Source organism: Cyprinodon tularosa, unplaced genomic scaffold, assembly GCF_016077235.1.
Source record: "Cyprinodon tularosa strain WSP-4 unplaced genomic scaffold, ASM1607723v1 ctg585, whole genome shotgun sequence".
In the NCBI taxonomy this organism is placed as follows: Eukaryota; Metazoa; Chordata; class Actinopteri; order Cyprinodontiformes; family Cyprinodontidae; genus Cyprinodon; species Cyprinodon tularosa.
The window spans coordinates 253,391-276,202 of NW_024039324.1; the positions used below are offsets into that span (position 1 = coordinate 253,391).

General features: G+C 38.0%; 1 protein-coding gene across 1 annotated transcript in view; it reads left to right on the forward strand.

Moving 5' to 3' along the window:
• Nucleotides 1–915: 915 nt before the first annotated feature.
• The window catches only part of trabd2b (TraB domain containing 2B), a 104,422-nt gene continuing 82,525 nt past the window's right edge, over nucleotides 916–22,812 (forward strand). Inside the window, exons 1-2 of the mRNA XM_038306568.1 lie at nucleotides 916–1,343; nucleotides 4,525–5,094. Coding sequence (XP_038162496.1) covers nucleotides 1,230–1,343; nucleotides 4,525–5,094 — 684 coding nt within the window. The 5' untranslated portion in view covers nucleotides 916–1,229. The remainder of the gene's footprint in view (nucleotides 1,344–4,524; nucleotides 5,095–22,812) is intronic.

Below are 22,812 nucleotides of genomic sequence, written 5' to 3' on the forward strand. Positions count from 1 at the left end.
GGTCGCCAAAGCAAGACTACAAATTGCTCACAGAAATTTGCATGATGCCCCTCCTGATACAACCAGGATTCAAAACTGCGTCCCCTGCATCAAAGTCAGAGTTAAATCCTTTCACCAGGGGGACCACTTTGTTGTTCAAATAGGAAAAAAAAACTGAGATTTAGAATATTATTTAGGGCTTTAAAAACAGTAAAGAACAAATTTATACTACATGCCTCTCAAAATATAAACACCCCTTTAACATTTGAATGTTTTTAATTCATCCATCCACAGTCTATACACTGTTATCCTTGCAGGCTTGCAGGGGAGCTGGTGCCTATCTCTAGCATCCATTGGGACAAACACAAAGAATGGCAAGCATTTTTATCACAAAAAATGTTGTTGCTGGTCTTTTAAATATAAAAGGCTCCATTATATTAAAATATGCTGTGTTCTGCAAAATGCAAATGTATGGTGTAAGTAATGGTTGTGACTTCAGAGTGGGAGGTTGAGGCCGCAGAACATCAATTTCCAAAAACTAGACTCTGCGTTTCCAGTGTGAGTTCTAGATCTCTTGACGCTCAAAGCAAGAAGCTGCAAAGTCATTTTTTTCTGTCTGACCCTGCAGCAGACAAATGTTTACACCATCCAGCCATTACTTTCTCTATAAGGTTTGTATATCTGAAATAATTGGGGGAGTGTTAAGTGCTACACAGAAAGATCAAACTAGGAGTTTTGTGAAATTCCAAAAACAAGTGTTTTAGACCCCTCTGTCTTATCTTTATGGGCCTTTCTCATGCAAACCTGTTCTTGGGACTTGCTGCTCACTCCTCTCCAAAAGAGCTGTGGTGGTGGGTGCATACTTTGTGAGTAATGTTGTGGAGGGGTGAGGGGTGTACTCATACCATTTCACCTCTCTCTCTCTCTCCCTCTCTCTCTCTTCACCGTCCAAACTCGCTCAGAGCAAACTTTTCCCAAAGACTTTTTCAGCTCCTTCCTCAGGAGCGAAGACACGAGAAAAACTCCAGACAGAAACAAAACAAACTCAGAGGCGGGGTGCGTGAAGAGGCGGGATGGTGCTCCAGCCGAGCTGCACATGTGAGCCCAGAGGCCACCGGTAGCGCTTCTTTTTATTCTTAATTCAGAGGGTAGGGAGAAAGAGGAGCGGACGCACTAACACAGAGAGGAAGAGAAAGAGAGAAACTTTTTTTCCCCCCCTGCTGCCACAAGTGTCCTGTCACCTTGGGGAGATGTTCTTTTCGCCGGTGTTCTGCTGGGTCCTCCTGGGCGGTCTGTTGCGAACAGTGGCACCCTGGGGCGCAGGGCGCACGGGCAGACCAAGGCAATGCGACCCACCAAAGTCGGTGAGTTTTAATGGGACACTTTATTACGCAGAAGCACGTTAAATAATCTGTGGCACATGTCAGATTTGTAGACTCCTGTTTCCCTTTGTGATGCATTTTGACTGCTTGGAGAATTTAAAACCTAAAGTTAATTTTGGAGAACATTGCTTGAAGCAATAATAAATTAAGTTCAATAAACAAACATACAAGTTTAGAGCTTTTAATATCTAAACAAACTTTAGGGCTTTTAAAAAAAAGTTGAATTAGTCTATATTTTTAACTCGATATTATTATTCCTCTTTACTTCTTAAAAATAATAATTCAAGAATAATGATAATAGTAATAATAATAACAATAATAATAATTTTTATTATTATAATAATAATAAGAAGAAAAAGAAAAAACATGTACAAATATAACAAACTTTCATCCCAAAATCAAAATCTGTTAGCCTTTAGCGGGTTTGGCTAAATACATTTTACGCGCTTGCCAATTTTACGGGCTGTTCATGTAACAAGGTGGGGGAACACCCACCTTGGTTGACTTGACTTCTTTTGCAAAAGGTCATTGACCTTTCCAAAGTGAGCCTAGATCAGCCTATGGTAGGTCTTATTAAAATATTTCAAGGTTATTATTAGGGGAAAATCATTTTAGTTTCTGCGGGCACAGGTGCCCAAATCAAATCACTTTTGACAGGAGGAAAAACAAAATGCGTCGCTTCAGAAACAGGTGGATGACGCTTCAAAATCCCAGTATTTGCATTGCCATTATTATCATTATGTCATTATATCATTACCTCTTGAAATGGTTTTGTTTTCCGAGTTCGGGATGAAGACTTGGTGTGATTTGTATGCGTCAGTACAGTGGTCTCTGTTTTGCATTAGGAGTAATTACCCTCATAAAAAAAGGAGCACCGCGCATCAAGGCTCTCCAGAAAGTCAGCGCTGCCTCAGCAGAGGGGATCTCGCCTCCAGTCGCTTACAAGTCAAGCGGGGCCAAAATCCCGATGCCAAAAAATCCTCTAAACCCTTTAAGGCGTAAGGAAGTGATAATTTTACAAAATGATCAGCGGGGGGAGCTTAGTGGTTAGGGCATAGAGCTTGGAATCCTGAGGTTGTGAGTTTGAAACCCACTCCCACAGACTGCCACTCTGGGTCTCCCACCCTGACCCAAAATAAGGGCTTTTATATTTATCTAAAATATCAACATTTTCCCTTGTTTAGAAATATTAGAAACATTAGAAACCATGTGTCACACATTTAAAAGCTAAATTAGATTGTTTTTCACCTGTTAACAATTCGATATATAACATTATAAACATACTTTGTAACTGCTCTATTTAACTTTGATATCCGCCCTAATATTTGGCAAGGTTTTTGCCTGTTTTTAAAGTGGTTTTCTAATGATTAATTCTTGGAAGACCAAAGTGCTCAACAGAGTCGATCTGAGATATAGGCAGCTTTAGCAGTACTTGCCTGGGAGGCAATACGCATGCCAGAGACAACTTAGTGTAACAAGAGTCAAATGTAAGGTAATTAAATCATTTAAACTCCATATGACTGAGCTAAAAGAATATGTACGCAGACAACTGCTGTTGAAAAAAAGCAAGCAAGGGAGAGCCTTTTTGTAGTCACACTTGGCATATAGACAGTCATATTCAGTAACGTTTATGTACTCGAGGGCTTTCTTCTGATTAAAAAGATCTATTGTACATAAATGCTTGGCATTAAGATTAAGCTACAGTATTAAAGTATTCAGCGCATCATCCTTGTAGTTAACAAACATGCTTTAGATGCAGTACAACTACCAGATAATGTGTGTGCACTAGTGCTTTGCCAATTAGGGACTTAAAAAATACTTTTTTTTTTATTTCAATTCTTTATAGATAACTTAAAAACCAAGTAGTGGATATTTGTGAAGTAGCACGGAAAGGGTATTAGGGTTTATTTTGTTTTTCGGCTATAAATATATGAAAATACATATATTCAGTTTGCTTAAATTCATCATTCCATCCATTTTCAGAGGTCACCAAGGATACGCTATATAAAAGGGAGGTTAGTGTTGCTGTGGGATTTAGAAATCAGCCCCACTTATCAGAAATATGATGAGCTGAGAAAGTACTGTACAAATCCACCCAATATATATGAAAAAAAGCCAAACTAAAAATCTACTCTGCTTAAATAGCTCAGCTTATCTGTGAAGACTTCAAACCAATGTTATGAAATCATCCAGACCATAGCAGGTCTGTTTAGTTTGCCCTTGCAGGAGGCTGCCAGGAAAAATACTGGATGCTCATTGCGATTAATTAAAGAGAACATCCCAGAAGAAGACTTTACTCATTTTGGCTGCTATTTAAAATTTTAAAGACATACTTGGCAATGTGCAATATGGCTGGAGAGCAGACAAGGGAAATCTTCTTGATTTAATTGTAGAAGTAAACATTTTCTAGGAATAACTTTATTTAAAGTAATGGGTTTCATCCCCTCAGCTGCCTGATTACACTGTGTTTCAGTGGCCAGGAGTTTGAACTTGTTTAGACAAGCAAATCCTTTTTTCATATTTGAATAATGCCAACATCAAAGTCATAGCACATGCACAGCACATTGGCTGAGCTCTTAATAAGAAACACATTTAAAACGTAACACGGTCTGATGTTCATTTTAAATGACTATGATTATTTAATTTCCATTGTGACATTGTTTTTATGAATATAAACATAACAGACAAATGCTTCCTGTTATGGAAACCACAGAAAAACACAATGCCGGGTTTAGGACTGTCAGCGTTGCATCTCCGTCTTGTGGTGAGCAGAAAAACATAGCAAACAATAGTATCACAGTGAGGTCAAAATGGATAGCAAGTTTTATTTCAGGTTTTTGTTTCTTGGAGCATCAACCTTGTACTAAATTTGCACTGTTGCTCTGAAAATGCTACACAGGCTATAAGGAGGCTTTGGCAACAGACATATATACCTCAGCATTACCAGAGGGTCTGTTTACAGGCCAGAAAGCCTCACGATAAACTCCTTTAACCCCAGCATGACTCGACCTTATATTTCCCTTTTAGTGTATGTAAAAGTGCTTTTTGTTTTTCATTTTTACCTTTTTGTTCTGAGCGCAGAGAAAAAAAAAATGCTTCAGCTGTATTTTTTATGTAAGCTTAACTCCTCTAAAGTGACACTTTTGGTTTTCCTCTTCCACAGCAAAGCGAGCTGAACTCATTTCTGTGGAGAGTAAACCGCACACCTCCTCAACCACCCTCTTACTTGTTTGGTACTATCCACGTTCCCTACACCCGAGTCTGGGACTTCATCCCCAATAGCTCCAAGCAAGCCTTCCAACAAAGCAGTAGTGTATTCTTTGAACTGGACCTCACGGATCCTCTGACTTTATCCAAGCTTACCAGCTGCCAGCTGCTTCCCCATGGAGAAAACCTGCAGACCCTTCTGCCTCGAGACCTGTACCGTCGACTGAAGCGCCACCTGGACTATATTAAACATATGATGCCCTACTGGATGACGGCGGATCAGAGAGGCCGTGGCCTTTACGCCGACTATCTTTTTAATGCTATTGCAGGGAACTGGGAGAGGAAGAGGCCCGTATGGGTGATGCTGATGGTAAACTCGTTGACAGAGTGGGACATCCGGTCCAGAGGAACTCCAGTGCTGGACTTATTTTTGGCTCAAGAGGCAGAACAAATGGGAAAGACGACAGGCGCGGTAGAGCGGGTTGAAGAGCAGTGTCATCCTCTTAATGGGCTCAATTTCTCTCAGGTAAGAACGATGAAAGGATGATCTTTCCTGTTGCTTTTACTGTTTTGTTTTTGATTTGAGACAGCTGGAACATTTGGAGAACTTGAGTCAAATATTTCTTTCTGTCTCCGTCATAACTCTGTGTATAGTTAAGTACCTCTGAAGCAGAATGAGGCTGGGCTTTATAGTCGATCATAAAAGTTTAGTGTATATGCACAGATTTCAAAAGACTGAGTGAGAAAGAGGGAGAGGACAATTTGAGATGCATAAGCACTAAAATGTGTATATATGGAGACAGCTTTAGGGTTATGGACGCCTTTCCACCTCACCACACAAACACACTCAGCAGGTTAATCTGCAGAAAAAGGTATCATTGTGAGTGGTGTATAAGAGAACAGATCAGCAAAGTTCAGGACGGCATGTAGCTCTCTATTCCTTGACTATAGATTTTTTTTTTTTGTCTTTGCCAAATTATTAGACTTGTACTGTAACTTGACACTGAAATATAAATGAAGCATTAATGGGCTGATAAGTAAAACAAGACAACTAAAGCTTAGTGTTTTATACAATAGAGAAGGAAGAAATGTATCTATTTGAAAACTCATTCAAGCTGATAAAAAACCCAGCAATGGGGCTGAGCAGCAAGGAGATGCTCTTCACTGCAAATATTGCAAAGAGCTCAAGCCGAGCAGAGACCAGAGACTCCATGCAGGCATGTTTACGGTGGGCTGCAGTAGTCTGTGGGGGGCTAAAAGTCCATGTGACAGCACAGATTGGTTCACAGCTAAATTGAGCGGCAGTGCCTTTTGAGCCTCTCCTCTTTTATTAGTACTTTCTAACTACACTGTCAAAATGGCACTGCATGCACTGCAAATGCCTGGGAACTTTGATGGCCCTGGAAACAAGCAGCTGCAAGGAGAACCGTTTTTCAGTGATGATGAGGGCAAAGGCTACCAGCTCTGTGTGTGCTGAGCAGTCATCTGTTTTATGCTGTACACATGCCATTCCCTTAATGTGCAGAGGATTTCTAGTGTTACATCACATCTTTTCCCTGAAATGTCAACAAACCAAAAAGAAGGACAAAAAGTTATCAAACTCTTACAGATTTTATCTTTATAATTAAACTGCAAAATATTGTTAAAAAACATAAACATACATTTAGTGATTGTATAACAATGCAAAAACAGAATAAACATTTTGTTGCTTATAATGCAGTAACATTTTCCTTCTAATCAAGTGTGCACTGGCATTGTTAACAAGGGATACATCAGCAGTTAAAAAAGAGAAAAAACTGCACAGCTCTTATGTCAACTTCAAAAAGCATTATGTTGTCCATGTAAAATAGAATCATTTATTTAACATCCAATTTACAGTATGTTTGTTTTTTTACACAGCTTTGGCTTTATTTCTGCTCTTGGCGGCTTGTTCTTTCAGCAAATGGCATGTTTTAGGGCCTATATATTCCACTTAATGGTTTTTTAGTTACTAAAGAGGTTTACAATTATTTCAATGATCGATTTATTATGACTAATGTGAATACATTCAATTGCTGTGTTATTTTATTTTAGTATTGTTTTTATTCACAATTATGTAACACTTCATACTGATCCAAAAAAAAGATCAAACAGTATGACTATCTTTGCAAGGCACCATAAATGTAGGACATATAAGCTGCATTCAGTTTTAATGTGCAACATTTTTATATAACTCACATGGCAGGTGTTCAAATCCAGACTTTACTGGCAAATAAAAAGACGACTAACCTGAAATCCACCCAACCTGTGCACATGCAGCTCCTAACTCCTAAGCCTAGACCTTTTTTTCTCTATAGAGGTACAAGAAGCACACAGAGCTGTACGGAAACTGATATGGAAACCATTATTGCAATTTACAATAATATGTGGTTTAATCTGGAAATCATGCTTGATTGGATCCTTTTACGCTTGACTGTAACTAAGATGAGGTCAGGAGAATGGATAGACCTCGGTCAAAAGGGAAACTGTGTGGGTGTGAACTAAAGAAAAAGTAAAGCACCGAGAAAGAGTGAAAGACCCACTTTTTAGGGATAGAATGTTATTTGAAACAGTGGTTAGATGGGGACTGGGATACTGGAATGCACCATTTCACTACTAATAGTGATTACTAGGAAAGGAAGAACTGAAATTACAACACTTCCAAACCTCAGGGTTCACGTGTTTTTTATCTTATTGAAACAGTTGAATTGTGTAGATTTTACATTTTTTTTACAAAAGTGAACTAATTTTCCACACAATGGGTTCCTCACCTGCTGGTCCTATACAATGTTCAACACAGTTTTTTTTTTGTTTTGTTTTTTATATCATGACTCCCGACTTTTTTAGTCTCTCCTTTTTTAAAGTCGGATGGACGGATCTAGCTTTTAAAGAAGGTGATAAATAATAGTTTGAATTTACAACTAAGTATTCATGCTTTATTTTCTTTTGTATTTTTCCAAATCTGAAAAATCATGAAAAAAATCTACTTATCAGACTAGTAATTTCTTTTAATTATTTTCGTTTAATTTTCATGTTTTTGAGCATCATAACAAAATTCGGTAAATACAGTGCATTTTTTTACTTTTGTGCTAAAAAAAGGAGATGTAGGAGGTTAAATACTTCTCCATTCAAGATGTAAACATATTTTTGCTTTTGTAGAACTGTATCCTTTTATGTCATATGTAAAAATGAAAAAGAAACAAAAAGCATTTAAATTCTAAAAGTGTGAGTTTTTCATCATGAAGCTGTGAATGAACAGTTGTAAAACATAGAAGATCTTAGTGGTCTCTTTAGATCATAAAGAGGTGTGAATATATCTGTAAGAAGCAGTTTAGAGGCTGTGGAAATAAAGGCAGGCCATGGCGCATGGTTCTTCTCTAGCTTTTTGAGGGCTGATGCAGCTTGACAGGTGGGCAGGACAGCGAGGAGCAAATGCTTTGAGTGCAGATTGGAAAAGGCTGGAGAAAGTTAAGTCAGTTCAAAGAGTGCAAGCTGTATATTGGTATCCCTGCAAAGGCTTCTTTTTTCCCACAAGGGTGGGTCATTTAAGTTCCATCAGCATTTATTAACTATATGCATCCGTCAAATGTCTCATAATTGCATCAAAGGCAAAACACTTCTCTTTGATCAAATCTCCAACAGCTTGAAAACATTCCTTTTAATAATCCCAGCTGTCTTAAAATACCAATCGAGTTATGTAATTGTGATGCGCAGTACCACATTCTAATGAATGGTTTTTACTGTGATACTCAGCTTACAGAATGTCAGTAAGAAATGTCTCCAATTTTGGGAAAGCATCATTGCAGATCTGGCTTGTGAGCTTCTTTCTCTTCCGCCGAGCAAACACATATTTATTTTCCCAGGGTCACATTTCAGCTGAGGCCAGTAGCCCATGTCGAGGAGAAATTACATCATATTGGTGGCGCCTTTCTCCTGGGCAGGGGTCATAGGTCATGGTAGGAGGTGGTGGTGGAGTCACAAGCAGTGAAGCAGTAAGGAGACTGGCAGTCTCCTGGGGTTAAGTCTGGGCACCGCTGAGCTGGCCCATAATACCACTACCCAGCTAGGTTTCGAACCAAGCTGAGTTTCCATCAGCTGCTTTTTATGGGGACATGTGAAAGAATCATTTGTCACTTAATAGCTGAAACTTAAATAGGGTTAAAGGTTTGGAGAATGCTAGGTGATATAATCTCTGGTCTCTTCTTGGTCTCAATCCATTTTTGTTTAACAATGCTTCTTTAAGTGTACTACCTTCCTGATTAGGCTGGATTATCCTACAACAACAAAAAAAAAAAAAAACCATACAAAATATGTTTACAAGATGCAGAGACGGAGAGGCAGAGATGGTTTCTTTCAGATTTAATGAAGATGTTGATAGCAAAGAAGCAAATAATCCAGAAACAACAGGCAAGCAACTTGGAAATCAAAAACTGTGAGACGCTCAGAGAAACTAACATAAGAAATAAAGCAATGAGGATAATCCAGCAAAGAGGAGCTGCACAGGAGATGTATATATGGGAGACAGAACAAATAATGGTCTTATCAGCTGATTGGGAGCAGGTTTGGATAGGAGTAACTAGAAGGGAACTAGTGGAAAGGAGACTGCCACAGGGGGGGCAACAGAGAGTAACTCAAAAAATACAACACTGCTTAAAGGGGTCATAGAATGATTATATAGGGTATTGGTGCTGCTCCTTAAGGTCTCTGAATAGCGTGTGTAACATTGGATGGGCTAAAAAAAATAATGAGCCCTAATGCAAGCCTGGTTAAAGGCCCTAGAATGAAGCAACAGATTTTCTTTCTTCTATGGTATGCTCATGAATATATAGATGAGCTGTGCGCTGATTGGTTGGTTTACATTAGTGTTGCGCCTATGCCATTTTTTGGCCCCGATACCGATACCCGATACCCGATACCTGGCTGTGCAGTATTGGCCGATACCGATACCATAATAATGTAAAATAATTGCCATCATGGCTTTGTCAAGCTGCTGCCTATGTGAAGCAGGAAAAAATCTAATACAAAGTGAATCCAGTAGAAATTTTTATTGCCTACCAGGAGTGGGTGACAATAGTTGAATAAACTTATGGCTCTCAAAATGGTATCGGTGCCCTATTTGTTGGTACTCGCCGATACCACCATTTTAGGGCAGTATCGGTACCCCGTCCGATACTGGTATCGGTATCGGTGCAACACTAGTTTACAGCAAGCAAAGCTGCTGAGCAAAGACGCATCATAGCAACAAGCACTCACTCACTGAAATATTGAAATTGTTGATATGGTAGAGTGACCAGACGTCCTCCTTTTCCCGGACATGTCCTACTTTTCATACCTAAAAAAATGTCCAGAGGAATTTCAAAATGGAATTTGGTCGACTACAGTCCAGCACATAGTCGAAACACTCCGATCATTTGAACCAAGCCATCAGCTCTGGGGCTGGTCTGGGAAACCCGGCGGACAGGGGTAGGGAGCCAGCGGGGGATGGAGTGAGTGAAACCAACCTGTTGACGGTAGGCTGGTCACAGGCGGCCCCATACTTCCCCCCTGCCTGCTGCCCCTCCTCCCGCTGAGGACGGGCCGGTCCAGTCAGTAGCCCAGCAGTCAACACTTCAATATGGCAACATCCCCGAGTTGATGTCAATTTGGGGCTTTGTTTGGATTCACCCATTTTATGGTGGAAGAAAGGAGGTGTCGTTGGGGTTTGAACTACTCTGTATGTCTATTTCACCCACTGAACTATCGTTATTCATCTATGACAATGTAAACACCGCTTTGCATTCTATTACCCATTTAAATATAACTGGAAAACACCTAGATTTACACAAAATTGAAAAGAAACTGATGAGGAAGGAAACACAGAGAGACATAAATCAGAGTGTAACTGAAAACTCAAAAAGAAACTTAAAGTCCCCAAAGGGCACAATCATGACATATTGTCTGCTGAAAAAATCTTTAGGGTTTAAAGTTAAAGGTAGAATGTAGTAGAAGAAGTAGCCTTAGTAGCTGTAACCATCAGACTGTTCAAATTGTATTTATGAAAATAAATCTGCTAAAGGGAAACCTTGCTATTTAAAAAAACAAACAAAACCTCACATTTATCCTTACAAGCTTTCTGGCTCGAGGCGGTGGTATTTCGTTCATATTGAAGTTCTTATATTTCACAAATGGAAACACTTTTTTTCACATCACATGAGTGATGCGATGTGCAACTGGACCTTACTGCTGTATCAAATGAGGAAGAGGAAGACTGGGAGTAGTTGGAGGATGATGGTGCAGCATATTTGGGTTCATGAGGAATCCAAATATGCTTCACATATATGAGGATTTTTTTTACATGTGGTTCGTGATGATGAGTGCAATAAGCACTAGCGCCGTGGCTGAAATACTGTTTAGATTTATCTCCTATTCTCTTTGTAATCAGAGTGAAAACATTTTCTCTAAAAAAATAGACTTCTCTCCAAACTTTTTCTTCTCTCTCTCAAAACCTATCTTGCTCTTGATTTAGGATTTTTCTTTCCTTTTAAAAGTGAAATTTATATTTCTCAGAGAATTTTTTACTTGTCAGTCATTTTCCAAATGTCAATCTATCTTTTATTTATTGAATGACAAAATAATTTTTCTCAAAACCTTTGCATCTATCTCAAATAACATCAGGTTGTGCTATCAGTGTGAATTATATATTTTTTCTCTCCAATATATATGTTTTACTATCAGTTTGTATGTTTTCTTGAATTCAATAAAAACACAAAAATAACTTATTAGTGCTGCCATGTTATTTTTAGATGTGAACAACTTTTTCATGGGCAGTTTTTGTTGTGTTTCTCATATAATGGAAATAAGTCAAATATTAAAAAAAATATTTTCAAATGAGCAAATATCAACATAGTTTTGCCTACTTTTGTAATGGAATTGCAGCTACTGTTGCATGGAACTAATTGTGTTGCCCTAGTAACCCAGGCTGTTTCTCTGGACCCGTGATCCCTATCACCTTGTTTTCCATTTTGGATGATGAAGTAAAAGCCATGGTACAATAGCATTTGGAATCAGTTTGTACCTGGGCCTGGCTAATGGATTTTTGGATAATTATCCCTTGTCAAATTGAATGGTACAAGGAGAAGATAAGGAAATCTCCTTGCAGGAACTTTATCCTACAAGCAAAATTCATAAGATACAAGTAAAAACATTTCAACAGAATCTTTAACAAGCATTTATGTTAAGCAGCTAGTATGATACTCGTAGATCAGGACCTTAAATTTCTGCACTACCTGGACAACTACTACGTTGGCAAGAACAAAATGTTATAGAAAATGTTGTCATTGGACTGTATTCAGTCAAACAAGAAATATTTAATATTCAATCACAATCAACTATGCTGAAATCTAAATACAGTATTTATATTAAATAATGGGTGACTAAATCTAGATTTAAAGAGATGATCTGACCTTATTCTGACTGATTGTAAAAGGCGATTCTGTTTCTGAACTCCACTCTTGTTTGCTTTGACCTTGTCCCTCCCTTTCGACTCCTTCTCCCTGCTTCCTTTCTTTTGTTTGACATGACCCAAGGGTCTGGTTGTCTCATTGCTGACTCATTGCTCATCTGAACCCACAATATCAATACACCCACATCAAATGAAAAAAAAAGAAAGAGAAGCAAAAGGAAGGGGATTACCTTTAAAGTGTGCTGGTGACATCTATTAACTCTTAAGGCGTGACATTTGAGGGCCTTTCATAACTAACCTATAATTATCTGCGCAAATGTGGAAAACTGCAAGGTAAAACCTATCTGGATGATCATCTGGTCTCTCCGGCAGGCAGACGGCAGTCCCACTGTTACTCTAATGACTTAATGGACTTTTTAATGACCAAATAGCTCAGCACCATCCAGAAGCACTTAGAGCATTACATCTTGGCTAGCACTCAGTAGGAGAGATGGAACTGGTTGCAGTGGCACTGTACACTGTAGGTAAAACAAATGTCAACAATTCCGGTTAATATATATTTTAGGAGAAAGTAAGTAAATGCCTTAGATCTACTGTGGAATGCATCAGGTAGGAGTTCAGACAGGCTTCAGAAAGTAATCAACACTTCACTCTCTTCCATTTTAACAAAGATGGAAGAAATGAATTGACAGTTCTAATACTAAAGTTAATTGCATATCCAGAGCTCCATTTTATTTCCTTCAAAGAAACTGCATCAAACTATTTTTATAAATCATATTCAGTAGATTCAAAATGGCTGTAAAATACGTGCTTCTCTCTGAACTTTTCAGTGGCGTCTCCATTTCCAGACATCAGCTGAGGCAATGTTCTTTTTCACTTTGAGTACCTGAAAGTAATGACTCCACCATATTGTTACTAAACACAAAAAATTTGTTTTGGATGGCCATTAATTTACTTATTTATGCCACATTAAGATGTTAAATATTTATTTGTTCCAGAATATGAACAGATATTTTCACCTTAATGTTTATTTGAACATTTCATATACAAAATGTAATAAATATGAAATTGAACTTCAAAGTTTTTTATCAAACCATGGCCTTTTAACAAAGAAACCCAACTGCAAAGATAATTTCTTACTTCTTCAATGTAAAGAAGCTCTGGGGTATTTAGGCCTGAGCAGCAAAGTGCTTGCCCCCTTAGGGAAAAAAGTCACTTTTTTCACTTGGGAGGGACCCTTTCTGTCATTTTTAACGTCATCACCTTGAAACTAAGTCAGAAGGCAGAAAACATGTTGGTCTAACTTTGTTTAAGGCACAGAGAGGTTTAGTTTAATGGCGTTGCCACAGCGACGTGGCAAAGTGAGGCGTTTCACCATGACCATACTTTTGGCACTCATCTCCCCACAGATCATTCGATCTGCACAAAATTTTGCTATTTTGAATCAAAGCAATTACTTTGCTTTTTTACCTTCATTACCTATCTGAGCGAACTTCTCCCAGAGCTTTTGAGTTTCAGACTTCAAACTCTCTCCACCTTGACTTGAGGCATTGGAGATCAAAAGTTATCAAAAGAATTTGTCTACATCAAAGCATGTGGGTGTGACCAAGCGTCAAATGTGGTCTGTTTGCAATAACACAAATTGTAAATTGGAATTAAACATGTCAAAAAATGGATGGATGGGTCCAAACTCCACAGTAAGCCTGCCATTGAATCAAAGCAATCACTTTCTTTTTTTTTACCTTCATGACCTATCTGAGCAAGCTCCTCCTAGAGCTTATGAATTAGAAACTTCACTCTACATTGACCTAACCCTAACCCTAAACCTTGGGAGAAAAAGTTATCAAAGGATTTTTTCTACATTAAAGAATGTGGGTGTGGTCAAGCATCAGATTTTTTTCTTTTTGCCATAAAACAAAAGGCTGGTCAGATGTAGACCACACTGGCATCGGCATGGTAAGCCGGTACATTGCTCCTGCGGTCGCGATAGGCTGAGCGGTGCTGCGACTGGTTGCCCAGTGCCATTTGTGGCTTTATGGTTATATTCATATTGTCAATCAAATTAAATAAAAATAGCTATTTTTTCTCTGTCATTGTGTTGGATCTGTTTAAGTTTTCTTTTTGAGTTTGTATTTATTTCATTTCCATTTTGTATTATTCTAGTTAATTTTGGTTGTATTTTTTGAGTTCTTATGTATTTCTTGTTTACCCTCTGTTGCCCCTTGTGTCAGTCTCCTTCCTCTAGCTCCCTTGTAGATGCTTCATCCACACCTGTTCCTTGTAAGCTCATTAGCCCAGTCTTTGTTCTGTCTCTCATATAAACTCTCCCTGTGCAGGTCCTCAGTACTGTTTAGCTTCTCTTGTGTCTTTTCCCCTGGCATCTATTGGTTTTTGGTTTTCTGTATTTTTAGTTCTTGGATTTTGCCTGTGTTGCCTTCCTACATTAAATCAGTGAAACTAATCTCTGCCTTCTCATCTCTGCATTTGGGTCCTCAACTAACTTCCATCAAACCTGATATTTTCAGATAATCATTTTTGTCAGTTTTGTTGAAATGAGACCTAGATGGTAAGCAAAGCTGCTATGTTTCGTCCTCTTAAAATTGACCAAAATTGCTGCAATTAAGTGGTGCGGACCAAAGAATGTGGCCAAGACCCACTTTTTGAATTGATTGTGGTCCACTTCTAAACAGTATTTTTTGTATGAACTGGCTTTGAGCTGACCTGGCTGCAGGCGACATAGTTGTTGGATTTCAATACTAAGTTTAAATTAGCGTTGAATGTATTGCTAAAGCCACCATAGTTGTCTTACTATCACTGCTTCTAGTAAGCAGTGGGTCTCAATATGCATGCAGTAAACATTCTTTTTTTTACTGCAAAAACCTAAGTTGAAAATGAAATGTGTTAAATCTGCTGAACTTATGTTGTATGAGCTACTTTTCATACTTATAATGGTCTGCAGTTTAAATTATTATACAATTATTACTATACTATACTTGTCCTCTCTTTATATACAGATCTGGCTTTATCATAAGTTAAAGTTCATTTGCAAAAGGTACAATCAGGAACAAAGTAAAAAACAAAATATTCATTTGGTTTGAATTAAAGGAGTAAACTAAATGATTACCTGGTATGAATATACAACAATATACACATTTTCCCAGACTCCTTTTACCTGCTTCAATGCATTTTGTGCTGAATTCAGTTAAACATCCTTGCTAAGCCTCCAGCATGTTAAAATGCTTCTACATACTTACACATAAACACATCTTATCAACTCTGTCCTCCTTTCCTACCCTGTTCATGCCATAAAATAAATTTGAAAAGGTTAATGCTTTGTTAGTTTTGCTCCATTGTACCTCTCTGATCTCCTTCAGTGTTATGTTCCATTGCAGCTTTTATTTCGGCTTGCCAGCTACTTTTGGACACTTCATAAACTAAGCTGGGGCTCAGAAAAGAAGTCTATGACACAAGAAGTTTGGAAAAGGCTCAAATATTAGGCTGTCAATTTTACTTTACATTTTGAGGCCTCTTGAAAAACATGCATTTCAAGTTACTTTCAGCCCAGTTTGGACATTTCTGTTAACCATTTGGTTTTCTTTTCTGTTACATGCTTTATGTCTGTTTTTATTGTTGTGTTAATGTGAAAGCTTAAGTTTTTCTTTGCACCTATTATTTTCTGTTCCATTTTTCCATATAAATTTCGGGAAAAAAAATAACTTGACTTGGACTAAGTTATGTTCTTGGTGAAGATCTGATTATTCTTTTTTCCATTGAAGCCGAGTGCTGCTGAGACTGGGAGTAAAGCGTGGCAGGCTGACGTACTCTTTCCTTCTTCTTTCCTTCGCCCACAGAGAAAACAAATGTTCCTTCCTGCTTAAATTGTAACAGCCTCACCTCTCTGTCTTCATCTTTATACATACTTCTTCCCTTCAAATGAGAAACAAAGCTGCCAAGCACACCTACACAGTAGTCAGTTTCTATGTAATTATTGTGTCAACCTAAAGAGAAGGAGGAAATTGCTGTAAAGGATGGTTGGAAGTGTTTTGTTGTAGGCAGGTGGTCTTGTTTGGGTTATATTTTTGACTTTTAGATACAGTAGTTGTACAAAAAAATGCAAAAATGCCTCAAAGTTATAAAGATCGGATATCGTCTTTTGTGTGTGTTGGGGCAGGTAGTTTTAAAGATGGGTTGATTTGACCCCACTGGCTGGGGCCAGAGGCTGATTGATCACAGACAAGAATGTGACTTACTGATTTCCTAAGGGACCCTCATGGCCCCTCTGGAATGTTGTCTTTTTGGACATTGCTATTTTATAATCTTTGTTTAACCAGGGATCACCATTGTTTGAGGCAAGGAGCTTAAAGAAGGAGAGCTAATATATGCCTAGTTTCCAAAAAAATTTAAGAAAAAAAGGAATATTCGCTTTCTGTCTGATAAAACAACCTCTACTGAATACATACATGGTCAATATAGGTATTTATTTAGATTTATTTGCTGAGTCAAGGAATTCTTTAGAAGAGGCCAGCACCAAGCGAGAAAATTATCCAATTTGAATCGATACTTTTTCGCCCTACTCCCCTGTTTTCTAGACCTATCCTTATCCCTTTGACCACACGGATCTCAGAGGCTACAGATTTCTTTGACACGATTTTTAATTACTATTCTTAACATAGGTAATACAGCAGACAGGTAGTGCAGTAAGTTAGAAACATCAAGATAACTTACCTTTTCCTAACATTATTATTACTTGGAAGAAAAGGGAGAAGCAGCATTTAGTTCCTATTCTCCTTTTATAAGGAACAAACTCAGAAGACTGTTAAAGTGTTGAAAACCTGAGTTCTTTTAAGTAAAACTAAAAAACCCATTTCTTTAGAGCTGCCTTTGACTGTTGTAGTAAAATTTTTTACTGAAGCATCATTAGTTTAAGTTTGTGGTCCAACTGTTTTTTTTTGTTTTGTTTGTTTTGTTGCTATTTTTGTGTTGTTTTTTTTGTTGCTGGTTTTTATTTTTCTGGTATTTACTGTTTAGTTCGTGTAAAACACTTGAAATTGTATTTGTACTGAATTGTACTATAGAAATAAACATGCATTGCCTCTGTTTGGAGGTGAATAAATTATTCAAACTCTGGTTTTGCAAAATGAAATTAAAAGAAAATAAAAAATTTGGATATTTTACTGAGAAAGAGCTGCTTGCGATCTGAGTGTCTGGTGTAATTCAAACGTTTATTGTGTGAATGATGACCTCAACTTTGTGTTTTTTTTCTTTATTAAAAACATGGTAAATGAACAAAAACAAGCTGAGATTTTAGCTGTGAACTAAGTTCAGCTTTTGTTGGTGGTAAACTAGCAACATGAATCAGTTCATTTTAACCTGGCTGAACTTTATTTAGAACTAGTTCTTGAAAAACTAAAAAAACTGAACCAAAATGGAATGAGGCGATAAGTAATGAAGCCAGAAATACTTAATATCCATTTCTATAAATTATACCATTCTACCTACATCTTTCCTGTTTTAGTAACCCAGTGTAACCGGTATATGATAATCTTTTGTTTTTTTTATAGAATTAAAATCCAACTCTGGTATTTTGAAAACTGCAAACATGTTTATTCCACAGCTTGTAGTTTAATTAAATGTAGGCTCAGAATAAAGCAATTATCATTATACTGTAACTTGTTTTTCTTTAGTGTTACAAAATGTTCATCAAAAACAGGAAGTAACTGTTTGTTATTATTAAGGTCCAGTGTTTTGTTGACCCATGAACCCACCTTGAATTCCCCCTGTTGACTCTGTAAGTCACTTTAAGTACTTCCTCTCACCAAAAAATATATACATGCACATATAAATGAAATGTATAGCTTTAATTTAAACCTGGCACCCCTATCAGCTGTTCTTCAATTTAACATTTATTTGTATTCCTTGTGTTTTGTTTTTACAAATTTTACTTTGTATTTATTTTAAATACTTTGCATGTGTGAACGAGTGATAAAGCACCACTTGGCATGTAACTAACCAGAGGGCATAGTGTATTATTATCAGTCAGAGTAGGTGAACATGGAAAAGGGATTGTCAGCACGCCATGGCATGCAAGTTTCCATGTTGGATTCCCGGTCCATGATAAACTCAGTTTCCTGGTTTGCATGTGACATAAACTACACATACACAGCAGTTCAATGGTCAAAAATAGAGAACCACATGCATGTTGAGTATAGTGAGCTCCAGGCTTTTCTAGGATTAAATAGCATTAGATGAGCCATTTCACTGAACCCACTTTTAATGTGACCTGTGCTTCACTTCAGCATGCCTGTTTCCATCTGTCTACCCAGTGCAGCACTTTGTCTTTCCTCACACTCTGCTGCTCGTCTACTACTTCTTGTACAACACCCCCACCTCGCACCACCAATTGCAAAAATAAAACCTTAAGGTCAAGCTTCTTTCTGTCCTTACAAACAGACTCCTGCAAAGTATACAGTTTTTGTATTTCATCACATTACTTCCACAGATTTATATTGTTCTTGTTTTATTAGAATTTGTGGTGGAAGAACACAAAGTAGTGCATAAACACATAGAATTAAATAAAAATGTTAATAGTACCTGAAATGAATTTAAATGAAGGAAATGTAAATGTTTTGCCTAAAACTGTGCATGTTTCTACACGGAGGACAACTAATACTGTAGTGGTTTGTCTCACAGCAGCTCCGAAAGAAGCTCTGAATGAAGTTACTCAATACGATGTATGACAGTCTTGTTAATGATGAATTGTTTTTGCACAGGAGTTTCTAAAGCAGAGCAGGCCTTCTTTATTGTTGTATGTATTCAATTGTTTCTTTAAAACCTCTCAATAAAATGAAGCTTAATAAAGGTGTTGCAGAGACATGGACACATATGAAAAATGCAGGGTAGTGGATCCTGATGACCAGGGTTAAAGACTCCAGTTTTAGATGAAAGTATATTTGTGTTATAATAGACCAGTCAAAATGCAGGTCTAACTCTACCTTCGAATATGTGACAGAAGCGGACTGGTAACATCAAATTTGTGTGACCTTAAACTGTTTTATTAAAAAAAATAGAAAACTTCAGTCTTTATACAAGTCAACCTATTTGTTGGAAGAACTTGTAATTGTGCAAAAGGTGGTTCCATTAAGGGTTGCTTAAGTGGGGTGGTTGTGGGGTTCTAACTTTTTTTCTAAAACATGTTTCAACCTAAAATCAATTCAAATTTCTGTTTCCTCAAGATGTAAAAAAAAATGGGAGCCTTGGCATAGAGGTTAGAGCAGTGCGCTTGTGCTCAGAGAAGGTTGCAATTGGGCTGGAAAGCAGTGGGCTGCCACACAATAGCAGCCCACTGCTTTCCATGGGGAAGGGTTAAATGCAGAGAGTGAATAAAAGTTGGTGGAGGTCTTGAAATGAAGCTTTAAACAAACTTTAAAGCAGAGCACATAAATCTTCCTGTGTTATCTTGACCACTATAAGTAAGTATAAGGCCTCCCTTTGCGCACCTCTACTTTAAGCATAATATCTTAGCTGAAGCTGGAGTGTTGAGGGTCGGTACGTCAATAGATAAATGGGAAGAGCAGCCCACAATCAGTCAGGCAGCAAGCCAACTCACAGGTAGGTCAACAGAGAAAGAGGGAGGGAAGTCGGGGGAAGATTCTATTACTATTAACACAACATCAGAGGTTCTAGTATGAGTACAACTAACAGTTTTGCACTGAGAGATCACATTAGAGATTACAGAGAAAATCACATAAACAGAACTCCACAAGTCAAACTGAGCTCAATGTGTAAAATACCAGCCTTCACCTAGACATTCATCCTCCCTGGTAGACTCCCTGGGGTTTTTTAACATAGATATAAAGCATAGCCAGGTGATTAATTGTTATACATAAAAGAATGATGGGGTTTGGGATGATGGTACCAAACACTATATTCAATTTCTTGAAGCATTTCATTTTGGTTGGAGCTGCATTTTTGCTTTAGGGTTTGTGTTTTTTGACTTATCCCTATAATCCCCAACCAATATGCTTCTGTCAAACTGGTGGTTCTTTCCTATGGATTAGAGGCCCCTGTTTTGCCTTTCAAACTAGAGACTGAAGAACTTAGTCTCTCTGTAGTGGGAGAGAGTTAGTCTTGCACTTACCCTCTGGTTGACCCCACTCCTTTAGCTTAGACCTCCTCCCTGATCTGCAGTTGAACATGACATTTTAGTCTCATATAATTATGCAGAATTAAGTCGCTTAGTTATTGTCTCCTTGGCTTTAATGATCTAAGAAGCTTGGTGAGCATATCAGTAGTAAATTCAAGAAAAATATCTTAGTGGGTATTCAACATTAAGACAATTGTTAACAAGTAAGAGTTTTGTGGCCTGTTCCCCCACTGCGTGCCTAAATTCCCATGTACTGCTTGTGCTTAAAGAGCATAGACAAATGCTTAAATACAAGACTTACCATAAATTTACAGTTCTATAAGGTCTGATGCAGTGCAAACATTGCACTACATATGTACTTATTAAAACCAATGAGTTGATTGTACCAGCATACAAATATCCATCTGCCAAACATTCAAATTGATTCTATATTTGGAAGATGCTGGGGCAATCTAAACAGATTATATTGCATCAACAGGAACTGATAATGCTCAACAGCAGTGTTTTAGTTATAATTTAATTAAGACAGAATGGATATTGTTAAAACCTTCCTATTTTAACAAATATTCACATGTATTTATACATCTATGGTGTCTAAGGTAATCAATTATTGTTCTTTATAATATAAAATAAAATGCTTTAAAATAAGCAAAAAAAAATTCTTCTTTTTATATGGTGTACACATGGCAGCGAGGCATGGTTTTAAGTGTTCTCTTATTTATTACCAAATGTTTTGGCCTTCCTTACACATCAATCAACGGGGATCTATTGTGCGATTTGTGCATGCTTCTCGGATCGTGACTTCATTGCTGAGCTGATCAGAGCACATACATTGCAAATTAGGACAAAAATGAATGGCGAAGTGTGTAGCAGAGTGGTAATGTAAATCTATGTTAAGAAAAGCAGAGAAAAAGCAAGAAAAGTGCGACCAGAGATTGGTGAAAAGATATAGGTAATTTTGTGACATTTGCAAGCTAAGGCAAAACAATACAGGGATACTTTTGCTATATCTTCTCAAATTATAGCAATATGCAGAAACAAAAGAAATGAAATAAAAAGATAAGATGCTTCTGTAAGAGTTTACCATTTATCTTCTTTAACCCTACTACCCCTTACTGCCACCTCCCTCCAACACACACACACATCCCCACCAGTCATTCATTAGACCAATTTTTCTAGCACATCTCCTCTACTTTTCCCAAGGTACACACTCTCTCGGCTTCCACTGGAACTGTTTAAATATAATATCAAACACATGGTAAAGTTTACGGAATGTAAATGAAATAAAAAAATAAATAAATACACTAAGTGATCCCTGGCAGTGCTGAGGTCCACATGAGGATGTAGGGGTGCTGTTGTTAAGGGACATCCTAAAAGACGAGCAGTTGTAATTACACCCACAAACTGAGTGGGATAAGGGAAGGAGACAGGAGAAGAGCGAGCGTGGGGGTTGTGGCGGGGGTTCAGGGGAAGGAAAAACAGGGTGAGAAGGGGAAGAAATTGAGAAAGAGGGGTCTCTCAGTGGGTGGCTTTTTACTCATTTTTCTTTTTCATTCAGTCTTGTGGGTGAGCTTCATGTGACCGTGTATAATTGGCCTGTGGTCACACCGGAGTTGTGCAAACAGATTAGCAAGGAAACATGTCATCCTGAGAGACTGTTGAGGTGAATGTGAGTTGTGCGAGTCACAGATGTGGGGTAGTGTGGGAAATTGTGTGATGAAGTAAGGCCTGTATTAATTGTGAGCAGGTGGGGCAGATAATTATTTTTATCCTTGACAGTTAAAAAAATGGAAGAAAGATAAAGGTCTGTTTATGCACTACTAAACCTGCATTATATGTCCAGTGCAAACCCACTTAGAATTGAATAGAATTCAACTTTACAGTCATTACACTGTCACAAGTACAAAGCAACGAAATGTAGTTTGCATCTATCCAGAACTAATATAAATATGATATAAATATTTATTTACATGTGCACAGATACTGTGTATGTATTGACTAAAAATGGTATATACCACTTCAGATACCGTTTCCTGTCGATGTCCTTGATGGCAGCCAGTAGTGCCATGTGATGCACTTGGCAGTTTTCACCACCCTCTGCAATGCCTTCTGGTCTGAGGCAGAGCAATTCCCATACCAAACTGTGATACAGTCAGTCAGGATGTTCTCAATGGTGCAGAGGTAGAACTTTGTGAGGATCTCTGAGGACAGATGGTTCTTCCTCAAGGACCTCATAAAGAACAGACGCTGGTGCATCTTCTTGATGAGTTTGGAGTATGTAGATGGGTGGATGTGGTTCAGGATTCCTCCTCAAGTCTACGATGACCTTCCTGGTCTTTTTGATGTTCAGCTGCAGGTTGTTTGTGTCGCACCACTCAGCCAGATGGTCCACCTCCTCCCTGTAGGCAGCCTCATCATTGTCTCTGATGAGACATGATGAGGCATGAATATCTCCAAACTTGATGATGGCATTGAAGCCATGGACAGGTCTGCAGTCGTTGGTGAGGAGGGAGTAGAAGAAGGGACTCACCTCATGCAAATTGATGCTCATTTTTTCTGAGCCATAACAAGGCATTTTTTGGGTAACTATAAAGCCTGAACTCAACACTACTCCAGACTTTTTGAATTAAAAAGCTTTCTGG